This window comes from Aspergillus caelatus, assembly GCF_009193585.1.
Source record: "Aspergillus caelatus strain CBS 763.97 unplaced genomic scaffold BDV27scaffold_28, whole genome shotgun sequence".
Classification (NCBI taxonomy): domain Eukaryota; kingdom Fungi; phylum Ascomycota; class Eurotiomycetes; order Eurotiales; family Aspergillaceae; genus Aspergillus; species Aspergillus caelatus.
In genome coordinates this window covers 139,689-153,773 of record NW_022475291.1, presented here as the reverse complement: position 1 = coordinate 153,773, position 14,085 = coordinate 139,689, and the positions used below count along the sequence as shown (strand labels likewise).

General features: G+C 48.7%; 5 protein-coding genes and 1 non-coding gene across 6 annotated transcripts; 4 read left to right on the top strand and 2 right to left on the bottom strand.

The window, feature by feature from the left end:
- The first annotated feature begins 2,529 nt into the window (after nucleotides 1-2,529).
- Nucleotides 2,530-3,446, top strand: BDV27DRAFT_57827 (uncharacterized protein). The gene is made up of 7 exons (XM_032076996.1): nucleotides 2,530-2,763; nucleotides 2,818-2,835; nucleotides 2,891-2,998; nucleotides 3,055-3,072; nucleotides 3,130-3,234; nucleotides 3,294-3,311; nucleotides 3,370-3,446. The coding sequence occupies exons 1-7, from the start codon at nucleotides 2,635-2,637 to the stop codon at nucleotides 3,397-3,399; spliced, it is 426 nt and encodes a 141-aa protein (XP_031931070.1). The 5' UTR covers nucleotides 2,530-2,634; the 3' UTR covers nucleotides 3,400-3,446.
- A 597-nt stretch (nucleotides 3,447-4,043) lies between these two features.
- BDV27DRAFT_123062 (interferon alpha-inducible IFI6/IFI27 family protein) lies at nucleotides 4,044-4,918 on the top strand. The gene is made up of 2 exons (XM_032065782.1): nucleotides 4,044-4,139; nucleotides 4,203-4,918. Exon 2 carries the CDS (start codon nucleotides 4,236-4,238, stop codon nucleotides 4,740-4,742), a length of 507 nt encoding a protein of 168 aa, XP_031931069.1. The 5' UTR covers nucleotides 4,044-4,139; nucleotides 4,203-4,235; the 3' UTR covers nucleotides 4,743-4,918.
- A 920-nt stretch (nucleotides 4,919-5,838) lies between these two features.
- Nucleotides 5,839-5,912, top strand: BDV27DRAFT_t45. Its single transcript has one exon. It is a non-coding gene; the product is annotated as a tRNA-Ile (tRNA).
- Nucleotides 5,913-6,600: 688 nt separating this feature from the next.
- Nucleotides 6,601-8,649, top strand: BDV27DRAFT_57820 (MFS transporter). The gene is made up of 2 exons (XM_032076995.1): nucleotides 6,601-7,328; nucleotides 7,385-8,649. Exons 1-2 carry the CDS (start codon nucleotides 6,716-6,718, stop codon nucleotides 8,584-8,586), a joined length of 1,815 nt encoding a protein of 604 aa, XP_031931068.1. The 5' UTR covers nucleotides 6,601-6,715; the 3' UTR covers nucleotides 8,587-8,649.
- A 71-nt stretch (nucleotides 8,650-8,720) lies between these two features.
- Nucleotides 8,721-11,065, bottom strand: BDV27DRAFT_123060 (putative tannase). The gene has a single exon (XM_032065781.1). It carries the CDS (start codon nucleotides 10,743-10,745, stop codon nucleotides 8,988-8,990), a length of 1,758 nt encoding a protein of 585 aa, XP_031931067.1. The 5' UTR covers nucleotides 10,746-11,065; the 3' UTR covers nucleotides 8,721-8,987.
- A 606-nt stretch (nucleotides 11,066-11,671) lies between these two features.
- Nucleotides 11,672-13,709, bottom strand: BDV27DRAFT_57817 (putative phosphatidylglycerol specific phospholipase). Its single transcript, XM_032076994.1, has 2 exons — nucleotides 13,167-13,709; nucleotides 11,672-13,096 (listed from the first exon to the last, which is right to left on the bottom strand). The coding sequence occupies exons 1-2, from the start codon at nucleotides 13,479-13,481 to the stop codon at nucleotides 11,900-11,902; spliced, it is 1,512 nt and encodes a 503-aa protein (XP_031931066.1). The 5' UTR covers nucleotides 13,482-13,709; the 3' UTR covers nucleotides 11,672-11,899.
- Nucleotides 13,710-14,085: the final 376 nt, after the last annotated feature.

Genomic DNA, 14,085 nt, shown 5'->3' with positions numbered 1-14,085 from the left:
AGCACAGGGGCCCTGCCACGGAGACCAAAAATAAGATTAATCAATGTTGTGTTCCTATGGAACACTTTCAGAGATTAAACTGAAAAGAACAGATACTACACTTGATCTAAGCCAAAAGGCAAAGAGAGCTGGAGAAGAAAAGAAAAAAATTCTAAAGAGCGGGGGGTCGACGCAGTATTTAAAGAATTGTTTGAGTGGCCCGTGCGGTGCTAGTGGTAAGCGACCTAATATTAACCAATCATACGTCAGTCAGTCGTGCCGCGGTAGGCTTACCGGATCGGGACACTATACTCCCTACTTGGGGCCAGATTGAGGATGAACACCACCCGAATTCTAGTATCCTGGAGAAGCAAAAACCTTAAGGCTACGGTCTAGTCTATATGCCCAGTATCACATGCCATTCAGTGAAGATTTGCTAAATCCGCAATCAAGCTAGAACGAAGAGTTATCAACGCTTACAAGTTACATGTGTCGTGGCCGATGCTACGGCTACGATCGCAAAGACCATGTGTTTGTCTACAGGTACACTCTTTCTAATGGACTGACATACGCACTTCAGGAAGTGATAAATAATGCCGACGGACAATCTTCCAAGAATTGTATATCAAATATATTCTATATGAAAGGTTGAGTTAGTTTCTCCAGGCTTTTCACCGAAGAAAAGTATATGCAGCGAAACAAGAGACTTATAGCTTAATGGCAGTTGCTTCATTGATGATTCAATTCTTACTCTCTTGCGACAATATGACCAAGTTAGAGGGGGTTGCATTGTCAGGAGCAAGTCCGAGGGCCATACACCGTCCATTTTCGAGAACAGTACTTCAGATGACCTGTAGTTCACGACTTATGCAAGACAATAACTTAGAAGTATCATTACTCATCCAAAGCAGAGAGGCTTCTTGTTTGTAAGAGTCTAGCCTTTTCTACCTATGATACCCGAGCGGAAGTTCTGGAGAAAGCTCTATGCGCTCTCGTAGATTATCGCACTTAGGAATCTCCGCTTCAGTATCAGGAGAACTCAGCTCAAAACATAAAAGTAATGATCGAGGCCGTCCGATGTTTACATGGCCACATGCCGAGGATTTCCGGGGCTCCGATGTTAATCGATCTCATATTGACAAAGTACCAAAAGCGGGAAGCCGGGGCTTAAGCCAATATAAGCCCTATAGATCAACAGGAGTAAAACTATACCTTACAGGTTCTCCACCTGATTCACAAACGGCCCGGTTGCCATCGGACATTTATGAACTTCTAGACTTTTCTACTCCCCTGTTCGTTCTAGACTAAAAACGCCTGATCAACAGAAATGACATGCATCCGAAAACTCTAACGTCCGCCATGCAGGCCTTGATATGTTCCGTACCTTTCAAGACCCTTATAATGAGGAAAAAATAATATAACCGTTTCATTAGCTCCCGATATATTCCAAGACTACCTTGCCGTGATACTTTTATAAATCGTAGCCCTTCTGATCCTTGTGCCTCGACAACTTAATGTAGAAAACGAACATAAAAAGTCTTAGCCGATTCTACCCGCAGTTCGAGAACTCTTACAGGATCAAAGTATCAACATACATCATTGCCAAAAGGATCATGATACTTTACATGCAAGGGTGTGCATCCGCCACCTGCAGTGTTACTGTGGTATCATAACATAAGAGGTATGCATGAGTCGCCCCAGACACGTCGCTTTTACGTTTCTCAGTTAAAATCAGAATCTCGTCAAGGAATAATGCAAATCATAATGATTTATTAATGTCGTAAGGCAAAGCCTAGAACAACGTCACTTGTAGAGAAAACTCTGTTATAGTGCTCTGTACTCCCTGAACCAGGGTCACCATGTAAGAATCAACGTATTGAGTCTCTTAGGTATGGTAGTCTCTAAGCACGTTCGCTGACGCTTCACTCTCATTGATCCTCAGCAGCATCGCCTTCGCCTTGAGCGTTTATGAAATTGACAACCGAGCTTCCAAATCGCCCCATGCAATAATATCTGTATTGATTTTGTCGCACACTACATACTCAATATCCCAACATCCCAACATACCATTTCGTAAAGCTATACTACTCTCAATTCGAATCAGGCATCAGATGCGATGCAAAGCAACGTGCCATTGCATTTCCATTTCCGCTAAGTAATTCTAGGCCCCTTGCATACCACGCTCATGGAGGAATCTGCCACAGCAGCGATATCACCTACAGAATATGTTGTCCTCGTATTCCCGATGGTTGGTATGTTTCCCTGTTTCATTGACGATTGTGTATTGGTCAATGCATTTAATTATAGACACCAAACAAAGCATCCAAGGTAGTACAACCGTTTCAGCTCCACTAGGTGCCATGATAACGCACGGCCCGAAGCCGCAGGTGTGTTCAGCTCTTCTTGTCAGGGATACAGAGTTACTTATTTTAGAAGGTTCCGGGGTGGATCCACCCGGACACGATCTGGAGAGCAAGGGATGGTCTGACCATTACAGTCAGATTATCAGATTCGGGGTATAAATACTCGCATATTTCAACTCAAGTTCAGGTATAATTCATCAACAACACTCTCACATCTGAATACAAAAGCATTCCTCGCACAGCAATCTCAATTGTTCTTCTGAACACTTCCTTGTTCCCCACGTCCACCAAAATGCTTCGTGTCTCTGCTATCTTCATGGCCTGCCTCCTTGTGGCGACCGCTGCCCCTACCACCCCTGAGAAAAGCAACGCTTGTCTCTCCATGTGTCTGCAGGAGAAACCTGCTTGCGCTAGTGATGAAGTAAGTTATTCTATATTCTCTTTTCACGATGCGCAATTACTGACCCCGTTCTAGCATCCAACTGGCTCTGAGGTATATCTCGTTTGCCCATAGGAAAGAGTAATAATGATAACGAATGAGTGTTCAGGGCTGCTGGGGTTGCTGCCAGAAAATCGAAGCAGTAGCTGCCCCTGTCCAGAGCGAGTCATGTCTCTCAATGTGTCAACAGGAGAAGCCTAGTTGTGCTAGCGATGAGGTGCGTAACTGCATATTACCTTCCCTAGAATAGCATCACTGACTGACTTTCTTTAGAAACCCACTGGCTACGAGGTATGTCTCTTTTAGCTGGCATAGGCAAGTGTAATGGTATTAACGGTGTATTTTCAGGGCTGTTGGGGCTGCTGCCAGAAAGTCAAGCCAACTGCGCCTGTCAAGAAGGAGATGTGTCTCTCCATGTGTCTGAAGGAGAAGCCTGCTTGTGCCAGTGATGAAGTAAGCTACTCTGTAATTTTTTTTATCGTGATCGCATTCAATAACTAACTTTGTTCTAGCACCCAACTGGCTCTGAGGTATGTCTTTTTCACTTGGTGCAGGTAAAGGTAATCATATTAACAGGTCATCGTTTAGGGCTGTTGGGGCTGCTGCCAGAAGATCTGAACAGCGAACAACCAATGACTGATCTTGGGATCATCACATCAAAAGTATTAATTTTCTGTCTGAATTTCTGCTCAAAAGCAAAAACAAAAACTGTCTATCTCCCATTTCTGTCTCTTGATTGGCGCATGTCTTCTATGTATTGCAATGTGGACATCGCTGATGTACGTACTAATAATAAGTCATTCCTTCGTGCATGTGTAGGTGATATAATACAAACCATGCATCTGTTTTTATTCTGAACATCATTACCTATGTTATACTAGTAGTGATCTGACATATCACTTGGTATTCCCAACTAATATGCACCACCATCCATCTCAGACTCCAAAAAAATATCCAGTCCCAGTAGGTCATTTGCTCTGCCCCAAAACCAATGCAAGGCTACGTATCAAATAATCCATACTAGCCAATCCCTATCCGATGTCCTTCCATCCCAGATCCACCTAGCATGCAAGGCTGGCGCTTAAGATGCACTCACACTGCGGAGCCTTGGCGCTCGCGATATGGATTAATATCAGCCAGTAGAGGACGAACAGCGCCGCTGCAGACCTCATCATAGTAAGAAAGGCGGTGCAGTGAGATGATAGATATATAAGACTAATAAAATGCCCCGGAAAATGTTTTTCGGAAAGTACGGGGCCTATCGCCAGCGCAGCACCTGTGGGTTCAACTCCCTTGCATTTATCCGTGGCTTCGTCCCATACTTATAACGACCGACCTAACCATCTACTTTAGTGAATGTAATCCCACAAACACCTATGAGAAATCCCTATCCTTGCTCACACCGATCTAATCTCAAGAAGAAATACTTATACAAACTTCCCCCAGAACGCAAAATGGGTGCTGTCAACTCGATAATGCAATGCTTCCCGTCACGACCTACTCACAACCAAGCACCACCCACTCGCAAGACAGAAGACATCGCCTCCGATGTCATCACAATCATCCTAACCACCGACTCGCACTACGCCATCAAAAAACGTCTCGACGAGACCATCAGCACAACTAGTTGGACCGCATCGCTAGCCCAAGCCATCCTCCACGGGCTCGAGACTGCCATCAAAGCCGGCGCGCAGATGGCCGAAGCAGCTTCCAAGGCACTTTCTCGGGCTACAGCTGAGGCTTATGAGTTCTCTCGTGAACACCCTATCTTCGTTACTATTCTTGCTTTGGGTGTTTTGGCTATTTTGACTCCGTGGGTTATTGAGATCTTGGGATTTGGGGAGTTGGGACCTATTGAAGGGTCGTTTGCTGCTGTTTGGCAGAGGACCTATGCTGGGTATGTGCCTAAGGGGTCTCTGTTTTCTTTCTTCCAGCGGTTGGGGATGGTCTGGAAACATTAGAGGTTTGGTTGGCATGGCTTTGGATTTTGCGTCTGTGTATGTGAGAAACATAAGATGTTGATACTTGTGTGGTCGATGCTGGTAAAGATTACTTGGGACGCAGAGACTATGAGGCAAAAACCTCAGTTACTCCAATGACAGCTCAGTATTGGAACTGGTTTATAGCAAGAAATGGATTTCTAGTACACGACAGTGATGAAAGAAAGAGGCCCCAGTGCCCATAACATTGCTTAGTCAATGTCGAAGCCCAAGATATTACCGCTTGTTGCCCCTGGGAGCCCGAAGTGAACGAGCCGCCATCGCATTCCTGGCGGTAGACCCAGAAAAAAAGAAACCTAGGGACGGGATTGTCAACGTTGAGAATCGTTTGGTAAGACCTCGGTTTACGATCCCTTAGTGGCAGTATCCAAGTTGACTAACTTTTAGACTGTAAGTTACCAGGATTTGGAAGTTTTCTAAACGCGGACTTTCAGGTCCTTGGTGAGCTCTCAACGTTGTATTGTGGTACTTCTCGCCCGGTACAGGGTGGCCATGTAAGTACGCCGAACGAGGATCAGTCGATGTTTATATAGGTTTTAATCCTCTAAAGTTAGGATATTCTAAATAGGTGCAGTAAAAATGTATATAAGTATGAGAATAATAAATCTACCCATCATCTCTAGAGTAGAGAATTTTTGTCAGCATGACACAGTAGAGAGACGCAATCAGCTATGTCATTCTTTGGCTGCGAAGTTCTGTCACTCTGCAGTTTGATGTATTACTTTCATTCCTTTAGAAATCCTATCACTTCACTCTCTCCTACTCTTTTCTTACTTCCTCTTCAGCAACAATAGTTCTGCTCGATATGAATGTCAGAGAAAGACGAAATCAGAAGGTCAAACAGCCCAGCAATCAGCTGTTGAGAACCATATTTTATTCCGACGACCCTGGTGAATGGGAAGTCGCTGCTACAGTTGCGCAACGGAAGACCCCAAGGGTGATTAAAAATATCCGGTGCGCTGGACAAGACCACCGAAGGGCGGGAATAACGACTTTATATCTGGGCGTACCAATTTTGGAACTAGAAAACAATTATGGACCCGAATTTTCAACAAGTGGTCCCGTAACTCAGTCGGTTAGAGTGCTGAGCTAATAACTCAGAAGTCGAGAGTTCGAGCCTCTCCGGGACCATGGATCTTCTTTTTTGCTTTTCCCTCTATTTTCCATACGTTTTTGCACGTATCGTTTGTGTCTTGCCTACAAATATTGCCTAGGCCTAATGTCCCTGGCCTACACACACGTCATAAACTCTATCCCCGACGTAAGAGAGCGGAATGTATACCTCTCGCATGACAAGTACATTTCTTGCCTATCTCTAAAAGATGTATAACTCTGAGTATGACTTGCCGTGTCCCTGGTTGGTGATAATATATATATATGCACTTTGCGCACGAAAAATGATCAAAATGGAACGCGATATCTGAGTGGTTCAGCTTCCCTATGGCTCTACGGATCATTAATAATATTCGAGCTTGATTTAACCTTAACTTAACTAGCTGTCATGTACATCTTAACCGGTATTCGTTCGAGAACCCACAGTCAGCTGTCTAGGTATTAGGAACACGGTTACTGCGGCCAATCCCGTAGCCGAGCCTCGGTCCCGACTCGAACGGGATCATGCAATTCGGCTTGCCGAAGTACAAGCCGAGTCGATCGATGGTGGACCAAAGCGGGCTGCAGGATCACCCAAGTGGAGCGACCACCCGATGTATACAGCTCTTCAAGCCAATGGTGTTGCAATTCGTCATATTTTCTTTTATTATCTGATCTGTACATGTTATCATCTCACAGAATTTGATCTCATGGCCTCCATGGTCTCAGCAACAGTATTGTGTATATAATCCTTTCATTTTCGATCCTTGTCCATTTCTCTTACTTCTTTCCACCGCACAGTATGCACAATAGCATAGATATATCCACGCAGGCCCCTTGGAATGGCTTTCGAAGACTATACTCATGAAGCTACCCGGCCCCAGGGAATTCCGTATTGGCGCCTACTCACTGACCAAGGCGTCGTCACGCCCGAAATAATCAACTATCCATATAAGGGCTCCGGCACAGATGATGACCCCTACATCGTGGAATGGATCCCTAATGATCCCCGCAACCCGATGTTGCTTAACAAATCCCTGAAATGGGCTTACACTATCACCGTTGCATTCGCCACGTTCGGTGTCTCGCTTTCCTCCTCCGCTTATGCAGGAGGCATCCAGGAAGCCATCAAACACTTCGGCATCGGCGAAGAAGTGGCAACGCTCGGTGTGTCACTATTCGTCCTAGGCTTTGCAGTTGGCCCATTAGTATGGGCGCCTCTGAGTGAACTGATCGGTCGCCAGATCGTTTTCTTTATCTCATACGGGGCTCTTGCATTCTTCTGTGCCGGCGCTGCCGGTGCACAAAATAGCTGGACGTTGATCACCCTGCGCTTCTTTGCTGGCTCATTCGGATCCTCACCATTAACGAACGCTGGAGGCGTCATCGCCGATATCTTCCCAGCAGAAGAACGAGGCCTAGCAACAAGTTTATTCGCCGGCGCACCATTCCTAGGTACGTACACCACCACACACCATCTTCAACCTAAACTAACAAAAATAAACAAAAAGGTCCAACCCTAGGCCCTGTAATCGGCGGCTTCCTCGGCGAAAACGCCGGCTGGCGCTGGGTACAAGGCTTCCTCGCAACCTTCACCGGCCTAATCTGGATCGTGGAATCGCTCCTTGTGCCCGAAACCTACGCACCACTACTCCTCCGCAAACGTGCCGCCCGCCTCACAGCCCTCACCGGCAAAACCCACCGGAGCAAGCTTGATCTCGAACGCGGCAAAGTAACCATGACAAGCGCTTTCGGCACCGCCCTCCTTCGCCCCTGGATCCTCCTCTTCGCTGAGCCCATCGTTCTCTTCCTCTCAACCTACATGGCCATCGTCTACGGCACGCTCTACATGCTCTTCGACGCCTTCCCAATCGTCTTCCAACAGCTCCGCGGCTGGTCCGAAGGCGTCGGCTCCCTCCCCTTCCTCGGCGTCATGATCGGCATGATGCTCGCTGTCGCCCTAAACATGCTCGACAACAAACGCTACGTCGCGATCCACAAAGCTCACCACGGCTTCGCTCCCCCCGAAGCCCGTCTCCCGCCAACCATGCTCGGCAGCGTCGCCATCCCCATCGGCCTCTTCTGGTTCGCCTGGACCAACGCGCCCCCCGTCCACTGGATCGTGAGTATTATTGCCGCCGCCCCCTTCGGTTTCGGCATGGTTCTCGTCTTCCTCAATATCATGTCCTACCTTATCGATGCATATACTATCTACGCTGCCAGCGTGCTGGCCGCAAACTCCATTATCAGGTCCTGCTTTGGTGCCGGCTTCCCCCTCTTCACCACCTACATGTATCGTAATCTAGGGGTTCACTGGGCTTCCTGTATTCCTGCTTTTCTGGCCCTTGCTTGTCTGCCTTTTCCGTTTGTTTTCTATAAATATGGCGCTGTTATACGGAAGAAGTGTAAATATGCCGCCGAAGCGGATGATTTTATGAGGAGGTTGGCGGAGAAGACGGCCCCTCCGGAGGAGGAGAAGGTCATCGATGAGGAGGTTAGGGCTCAGGCTGAGGGGAGGGGAAGTGCTAATGGTGGAGAGGATTTGGAGAGGTTGGCGTCCGGGGGTAGGAGCTCACTGTCCACTGTGAGTGACGGGACTGCGGGTTATGAGGCTAGTCCGTATGATATCGATCGTGTTAATACGAGGAACTCAGCCATTTCGAGACGGTCCAGGTCTGCTAAAGGGATGAAGTGGGGTTTTTTGGGGTTTTGATGCAGGTTTGAGAGGTTGTTTCGTATGTAAATGTCTACATATGGGTAATTATTATTTTAAAACTGAGAGTTTATTGCCCTTTGATGGGCTTTTGCGTGTACTTATGGTGAAAATGGTGTTCCCTGTGATATTGGTCTTATGCGATTATCTATGTACAAGCTCGGTGGAATATCGCGTGGAAATAAGAAATTTAAAATTGTTTCGGTTGACCTCGGTTTGCGTATGTACACTCAACCGGGGTTTGATATTCAAATTGTATAGACAAAAGAGCCAGGTGCTCAGGAAACATGAAATGAAGAATAAGAAAGTCGGGAAGATTAGCTTCATTCAGAAGCTATGGAATTCTCAAATATCGTCAGTCAGTATATGAGATGGTGGCAAGTAGGAATAATACAAGCACACTAGTATACAGGGACCTTGAAGGCTGGGAACTCGTAGGTCCAGCTGTCAATCGACTTCTCGTCGTTGACACAGTCGAAGGTGGAGTTGCCGCGCCAGAGAGGACGCTTGGGCCACTGGCAAAGCATTTGGGTCTCGCCGGCGTAGGTACCCGAAGAAACGGTGGCATTGAGACGGGATGGCTTGTTGCCATTCTCAACCCAGTCGATCATGATCTCCATGTTGTTCTCGGGGTAAGGTCCAGGCTGGAGAGAGTTGGTTCCGCAGTGGGCGGCACCGGGGACCAGGTAGAACTGGTACCAGTCCTCAAGGGCCTTCAGAGCCTCCTCTTCCGTCTTGTCGCCGTACATGATGGACCGAACCGCCTGCCAGTAGTGGACCGAGGAGGCAGCAGGGATACTTGGGTCAGATTCACCGTGGTAGTGCAGCAGCTTTCCGCCAGACGATTGGAAGGGAGTCAGATCGGGGAGGGTGGTTTGAAGGCTGTCCATGTAGCGCACCATACCAGTGTTCATCCAGTCCACCAGGGTGTCGTAGGTGACGTTGTTCAGGTCCGAAAGGTTGTCGAGATCCAGGAGCTGAATGAACTTGGTGACGTACTCACCACCGGTCGACGGGATGCTGAGCTCCCACTTGCCAGTGTCAGAGTTGTACTCTGTCTCAGCATCGCTCAGCTCGGAGGCAATCTGCCAGGAGAGGTACGCGCGCTCGCCCTTGCTGTTGTGGAGACCATCGTAGATGGCCTGGGCGACAGCTACACCGCGTGCAGTAACCGTGCCATTCTGGGCGGGTTGGTAGCTGGTAGTGCTGCCCTCGGCCTGACGCTTGACATTGCTGCGCTTGCCATTGCTAAAGCCGAAACCAAGAGAAGTGCTCGTCTCCGCATCACAGTGGTAAGGCTCGCCGATGATGGAGGTCAAATTGAAGTGGAGCTTGCAAAGATCTGTCCGGGACACGACACCGTCGGTTCTTCCATCAAGCGGGTCGCAAGCAGCAATGGTGGCGTTCACGATCTTCTTCAACTCACATGGAGGCGGGTAGTAGTCCAGGGTCTGTTCCACTTCGGACGAGAACACATGGTGCACCTGTTGCTGAGCGAAACGGAAGGCCGGGGCACCAGTAATCACGCCGTCGTACTCCTCACCCCAGCGCTGGACTTGGCTCATACCCTCACGTCCACCATCGGAGCAACCCTCGTAGTAGGTGTAGAGCTTGGACTGGCCATAGAAGCCCTTGGTGATGTACTTTCCAATTTGGGTCATCTCTCCTAGCGCCTGATATGCGAACATGTACGTGGCGTCCCAGTTGATAGTTCCGTTTCCGTAGAGGACAACCTCGTCGTAGCTGTTATCGAAGGCGTCGTACCCAGCATCGGTGGCACCTCCAACAGCGCCATAGGCGAGACCTCCGGTCGCGTCACTGGAGAGGGAGAAGCCTCCACCGCCAGCAACGTAGAAACGGTTCTCGTAGTCGGAAGGCTTGGGGAATGCATACTTGATGACCACCTTATCGCCCTTGCCAGTATGCGTGTAGGCGACAGTCACGTTGCAGTAGTCATAGGTCGTGGTGCTGCCCATGCCGGCCGACTGGTTGTAGAGAGGGCTGGCCGTGACGGCGGACGGAAGCATGCTGATTCCGAGCAAGGTTCCGTTGGCAGGCAAAGCAGCCTTCACATTGGACACGGTGCACACATCGGTGAAAGAAGCTGCGTTCGCTCCTGCTGCCAAAGCAGCAACGGCCATGCGCGAGTGTTGGCGCATCTTTCGAACCAAAAGAACGGCAGAGGTCAACGAGTGTTCAAAGGATACGAAAGGAATAAACGAATGATGAGGTCGTATGTTAGAGAGTATCCATAGGGGAAAGTATCGTCCTATTTAACGCAAGGCTAGGGCTGACCGAGGCCACTGCCTTCAGCATCATAAGGTTCGGGATTCGTATCAAGCTTGTGGGCCAAGCGGCAGATCAACGCTTTGCCATCCTTAAATCTATTCAGGCTGTCGTCACCGGGTTGCGTGGCAAGATGCCAAGACAAAAGGCCTTGAGGCTCGACTGGTGGAGTTCATAGTCTGTTGTCGTGAATTTCCTGTTATCTGATGTTCCGAGTCGGCTGAACTCCGGTCTTATCTGATCTCTCCGTGCAGCCCTTATCCCTGAGCATGCGAAGCTATCCACGATCGAGTTGCCATGTCAGCAACATTCAATGGAGATAAAATTACTGAGATTTGGTTCTCCCTTGGCATTCGTCTTGTCTGACGCGGTCTTCAGTATTTTTGGCGCGTTTTTTGGTTTTACTAAATCCGCTAAGAGGGAACGGGTAACTATTCCCGAGCCCTCGGAGTTAACGATCAAAAGATAAGATGCTGAAGAAATTTGGTCTCCAATCACCACCAGTACCAATTGTTGATCAGGGGCAAATTGGATTAAGACCTTACCTAACGTGTTGCGTTATTTATTTTTTATTTTTTTTTATCTCCGAGCATCAGATACCAACGACCTCACCTCGTAGCATCTTATACCTACAACAAGAAGACCTATCTCAAGGCGGAAAACGCTGAGCGGCTGCCAAATACTCCACAGACCAGGGCAACCGATTATGGACTGGCAACGAAAGCCGTTCTACATTTAAGTAACGGATGTTAAGGACAATTAATAAGTACCAAACATTATATTCTAAATTGCGGAAGAGTATATACCCGGCTCGCCTTGACTGGACCTCAAAGTAGTGGAGGCTGAGCCAACCTTACAAGACCTACTGATGTAATTATTCCTTAGAAGGGAATAGAGAATTTTCATAAAGGCAAATTCTTCGTTGTTGCCTGGGCTCATTTAATTGAAACGGTTATTGTCATAATTATATCGTCATCATGGTCATATGTTTTTCTAGACATCGGGTCTAGACTGTACAAATTCATCCTTAAAAATCAGCCGGCTCAGGTAGCTTCTCCGGCGTCTCACGGAAATTATTGGTGATCAGACCTCGGAAGCTGGGAGACCAGTCGACGCGAGGAGTGAGGATGTCCAGGTTCCAGAGCTCAGCCACATACTTGAGGATAGAGGTGTGGGTGAATTCGTTAGGCTGGTCAGTCGGGCTATTCTGAACCACGCCTTTGCCCACCCATGGAGACATCAGAACGGTAGGCACTCGGATACCCAAACGATCGAAATGGAAGGTAGCCTCTTGGCCGTCCTTGGCCGTTTCGGTGTACGTCAGGTTATCGCCAGCCGGCACGTTCTCAGGAGGAGACACATGGTCGGCAAAACCACCGTGCTCGTCAAATGTCAGGATGAACAGCGTCTCATTCCACTGCGGGGAAGAGCGCAACGCCTCGTAGATGCTCTTAATGAAGCCCTCGCCCATGTTGATTGGAGAGGGCGGGTGGAAAGACATATACGAGCAGCATTCTGGGTTGATCCAGGTAAACCGAGGTAACGTACCGGCTTTAGCATCATTGAAGAACTGGTCAATAGGCTTCACGTTGGTGGTGCCCTTGCCGCTATTGGCGGTCCACTGGTAGAACAGAGAATCCGGAAGGAAACCAGTGGTGTTGGAGTAGTTGATCCAACTAATGCCGGCGGCCGAGAGCTGTTCGAAGATAGACACCTGAGGCAAGTTGGAGACGTCGAAGTCGTGGTCATTTTGACCGTGACCGTGCGAGGTGCCAGAGGTGAGGTACGCACGGTTGGGGTTGGTCGGTCCAGGAACCGATGCGAACCAGCGGTCAAAGAGCACAAAGTTCTCGGCCATAGCATTGAAAACCGGCACGTGTTCCGGCGTGTAGTAGTTAATGACCTCTGCAGCGCGACTCAAATCAGAGCCGAGTCCGTAAGAGACAATCTGCTCTGTTACGAAGCCCTGCATGCCAGGCATGTCATTCTTCGCGCTGGGGTGGTAGGTGCTATACACCTGCTGGTTACCACCAGTAATGCTGTGGTCCGGATCATCGGGAGCCACATTCTTCGCGATCGGTTTGGCGCAAACCTTCTCTGAGAATGGATCTGAAGCATTTGACGGGTTGCAGTACTCGCGGTTGACCAGCCCATCGATGTTAGAGTTGTATGTCAAGCCGCCGGCAAACACGTCAAAACTCAGGTTCTCCTCGACCAGTACCACCTATAGTGTTACTTAGTACAGAAGGTCGGGAAGGGTAACCATTTAGCAATCGATAGAAATCGAAACATACCACGTTCTTAATAGGAGTGTCTTTAATAGGATTTACCGGCTTGCCGTATGAAGGGCTTGACAAACGGGCATGGGGAAGGCCGTTGATACCCAGACCCAGAGAGAAGAACGCGAGCAACGAAATGATGCTCATGATGGACAGCAGCACCGTGATGAGAGTCGTGCGCACCCAGGGACGACGTGGTCTTTCTGGTGACCAGGTCGTCGCCTTTATATGAGCAAGTCCATCCTCCTGTGTGACCCGATCAGGCCTGAGGATCGGCTGCAATTCGGGCTTTGATGGGCCACGTGGGGCCGAAGGTGGTTGCCATTGCATGATGGAATGCAGTGGTGCTATCAGTTAGCTTCCTTGCAGAAGAGAACGAGGGTTGAATGTGAGTTTGTATCACAATAGTCGGCGGTCTACTTCGCAGTAGTTTGTTTCGTTAGTTCGACCAGACTTGCCGTGGGGTCAACAATCGATAAGGACCCTTTTGCAGGTGGGGCAAGCCTTAAGCCGAAAGGCTCCATTGGTGCTCGGCATGCGGTCTCATGGTTGGATGAGGGCGGTGGATTGGCTGGGGAAAGACTCGGCATCACGGCTGCTCCATACCGCAAGGGGCTTAACTCTTCCCCTCTCATTCGGTCTAGTCAAGAGACCTTGCAAGCCCTAATCCTCCAACGTTCCAATTATTGATTTCTCTCAGGCATGTGCCATGCAAGGCATCAGGTTCCCGTGTCGATCCCCTGAAAACAATAAAACTTTCCAACTTTTGAGTCTGTGATCGGAATGAATGACCTCGCTTGGGGACGGTCGGATTACCTCGCGCGCCCTATTGGGGTCCTGGATATGCCCCCGACAGATCTGCATCCGTGCGCCATTTTTGCAGATGGATAGATTTGTGATGAATTAAGAACGGTGCTCTTGTGCTGTACCCCTG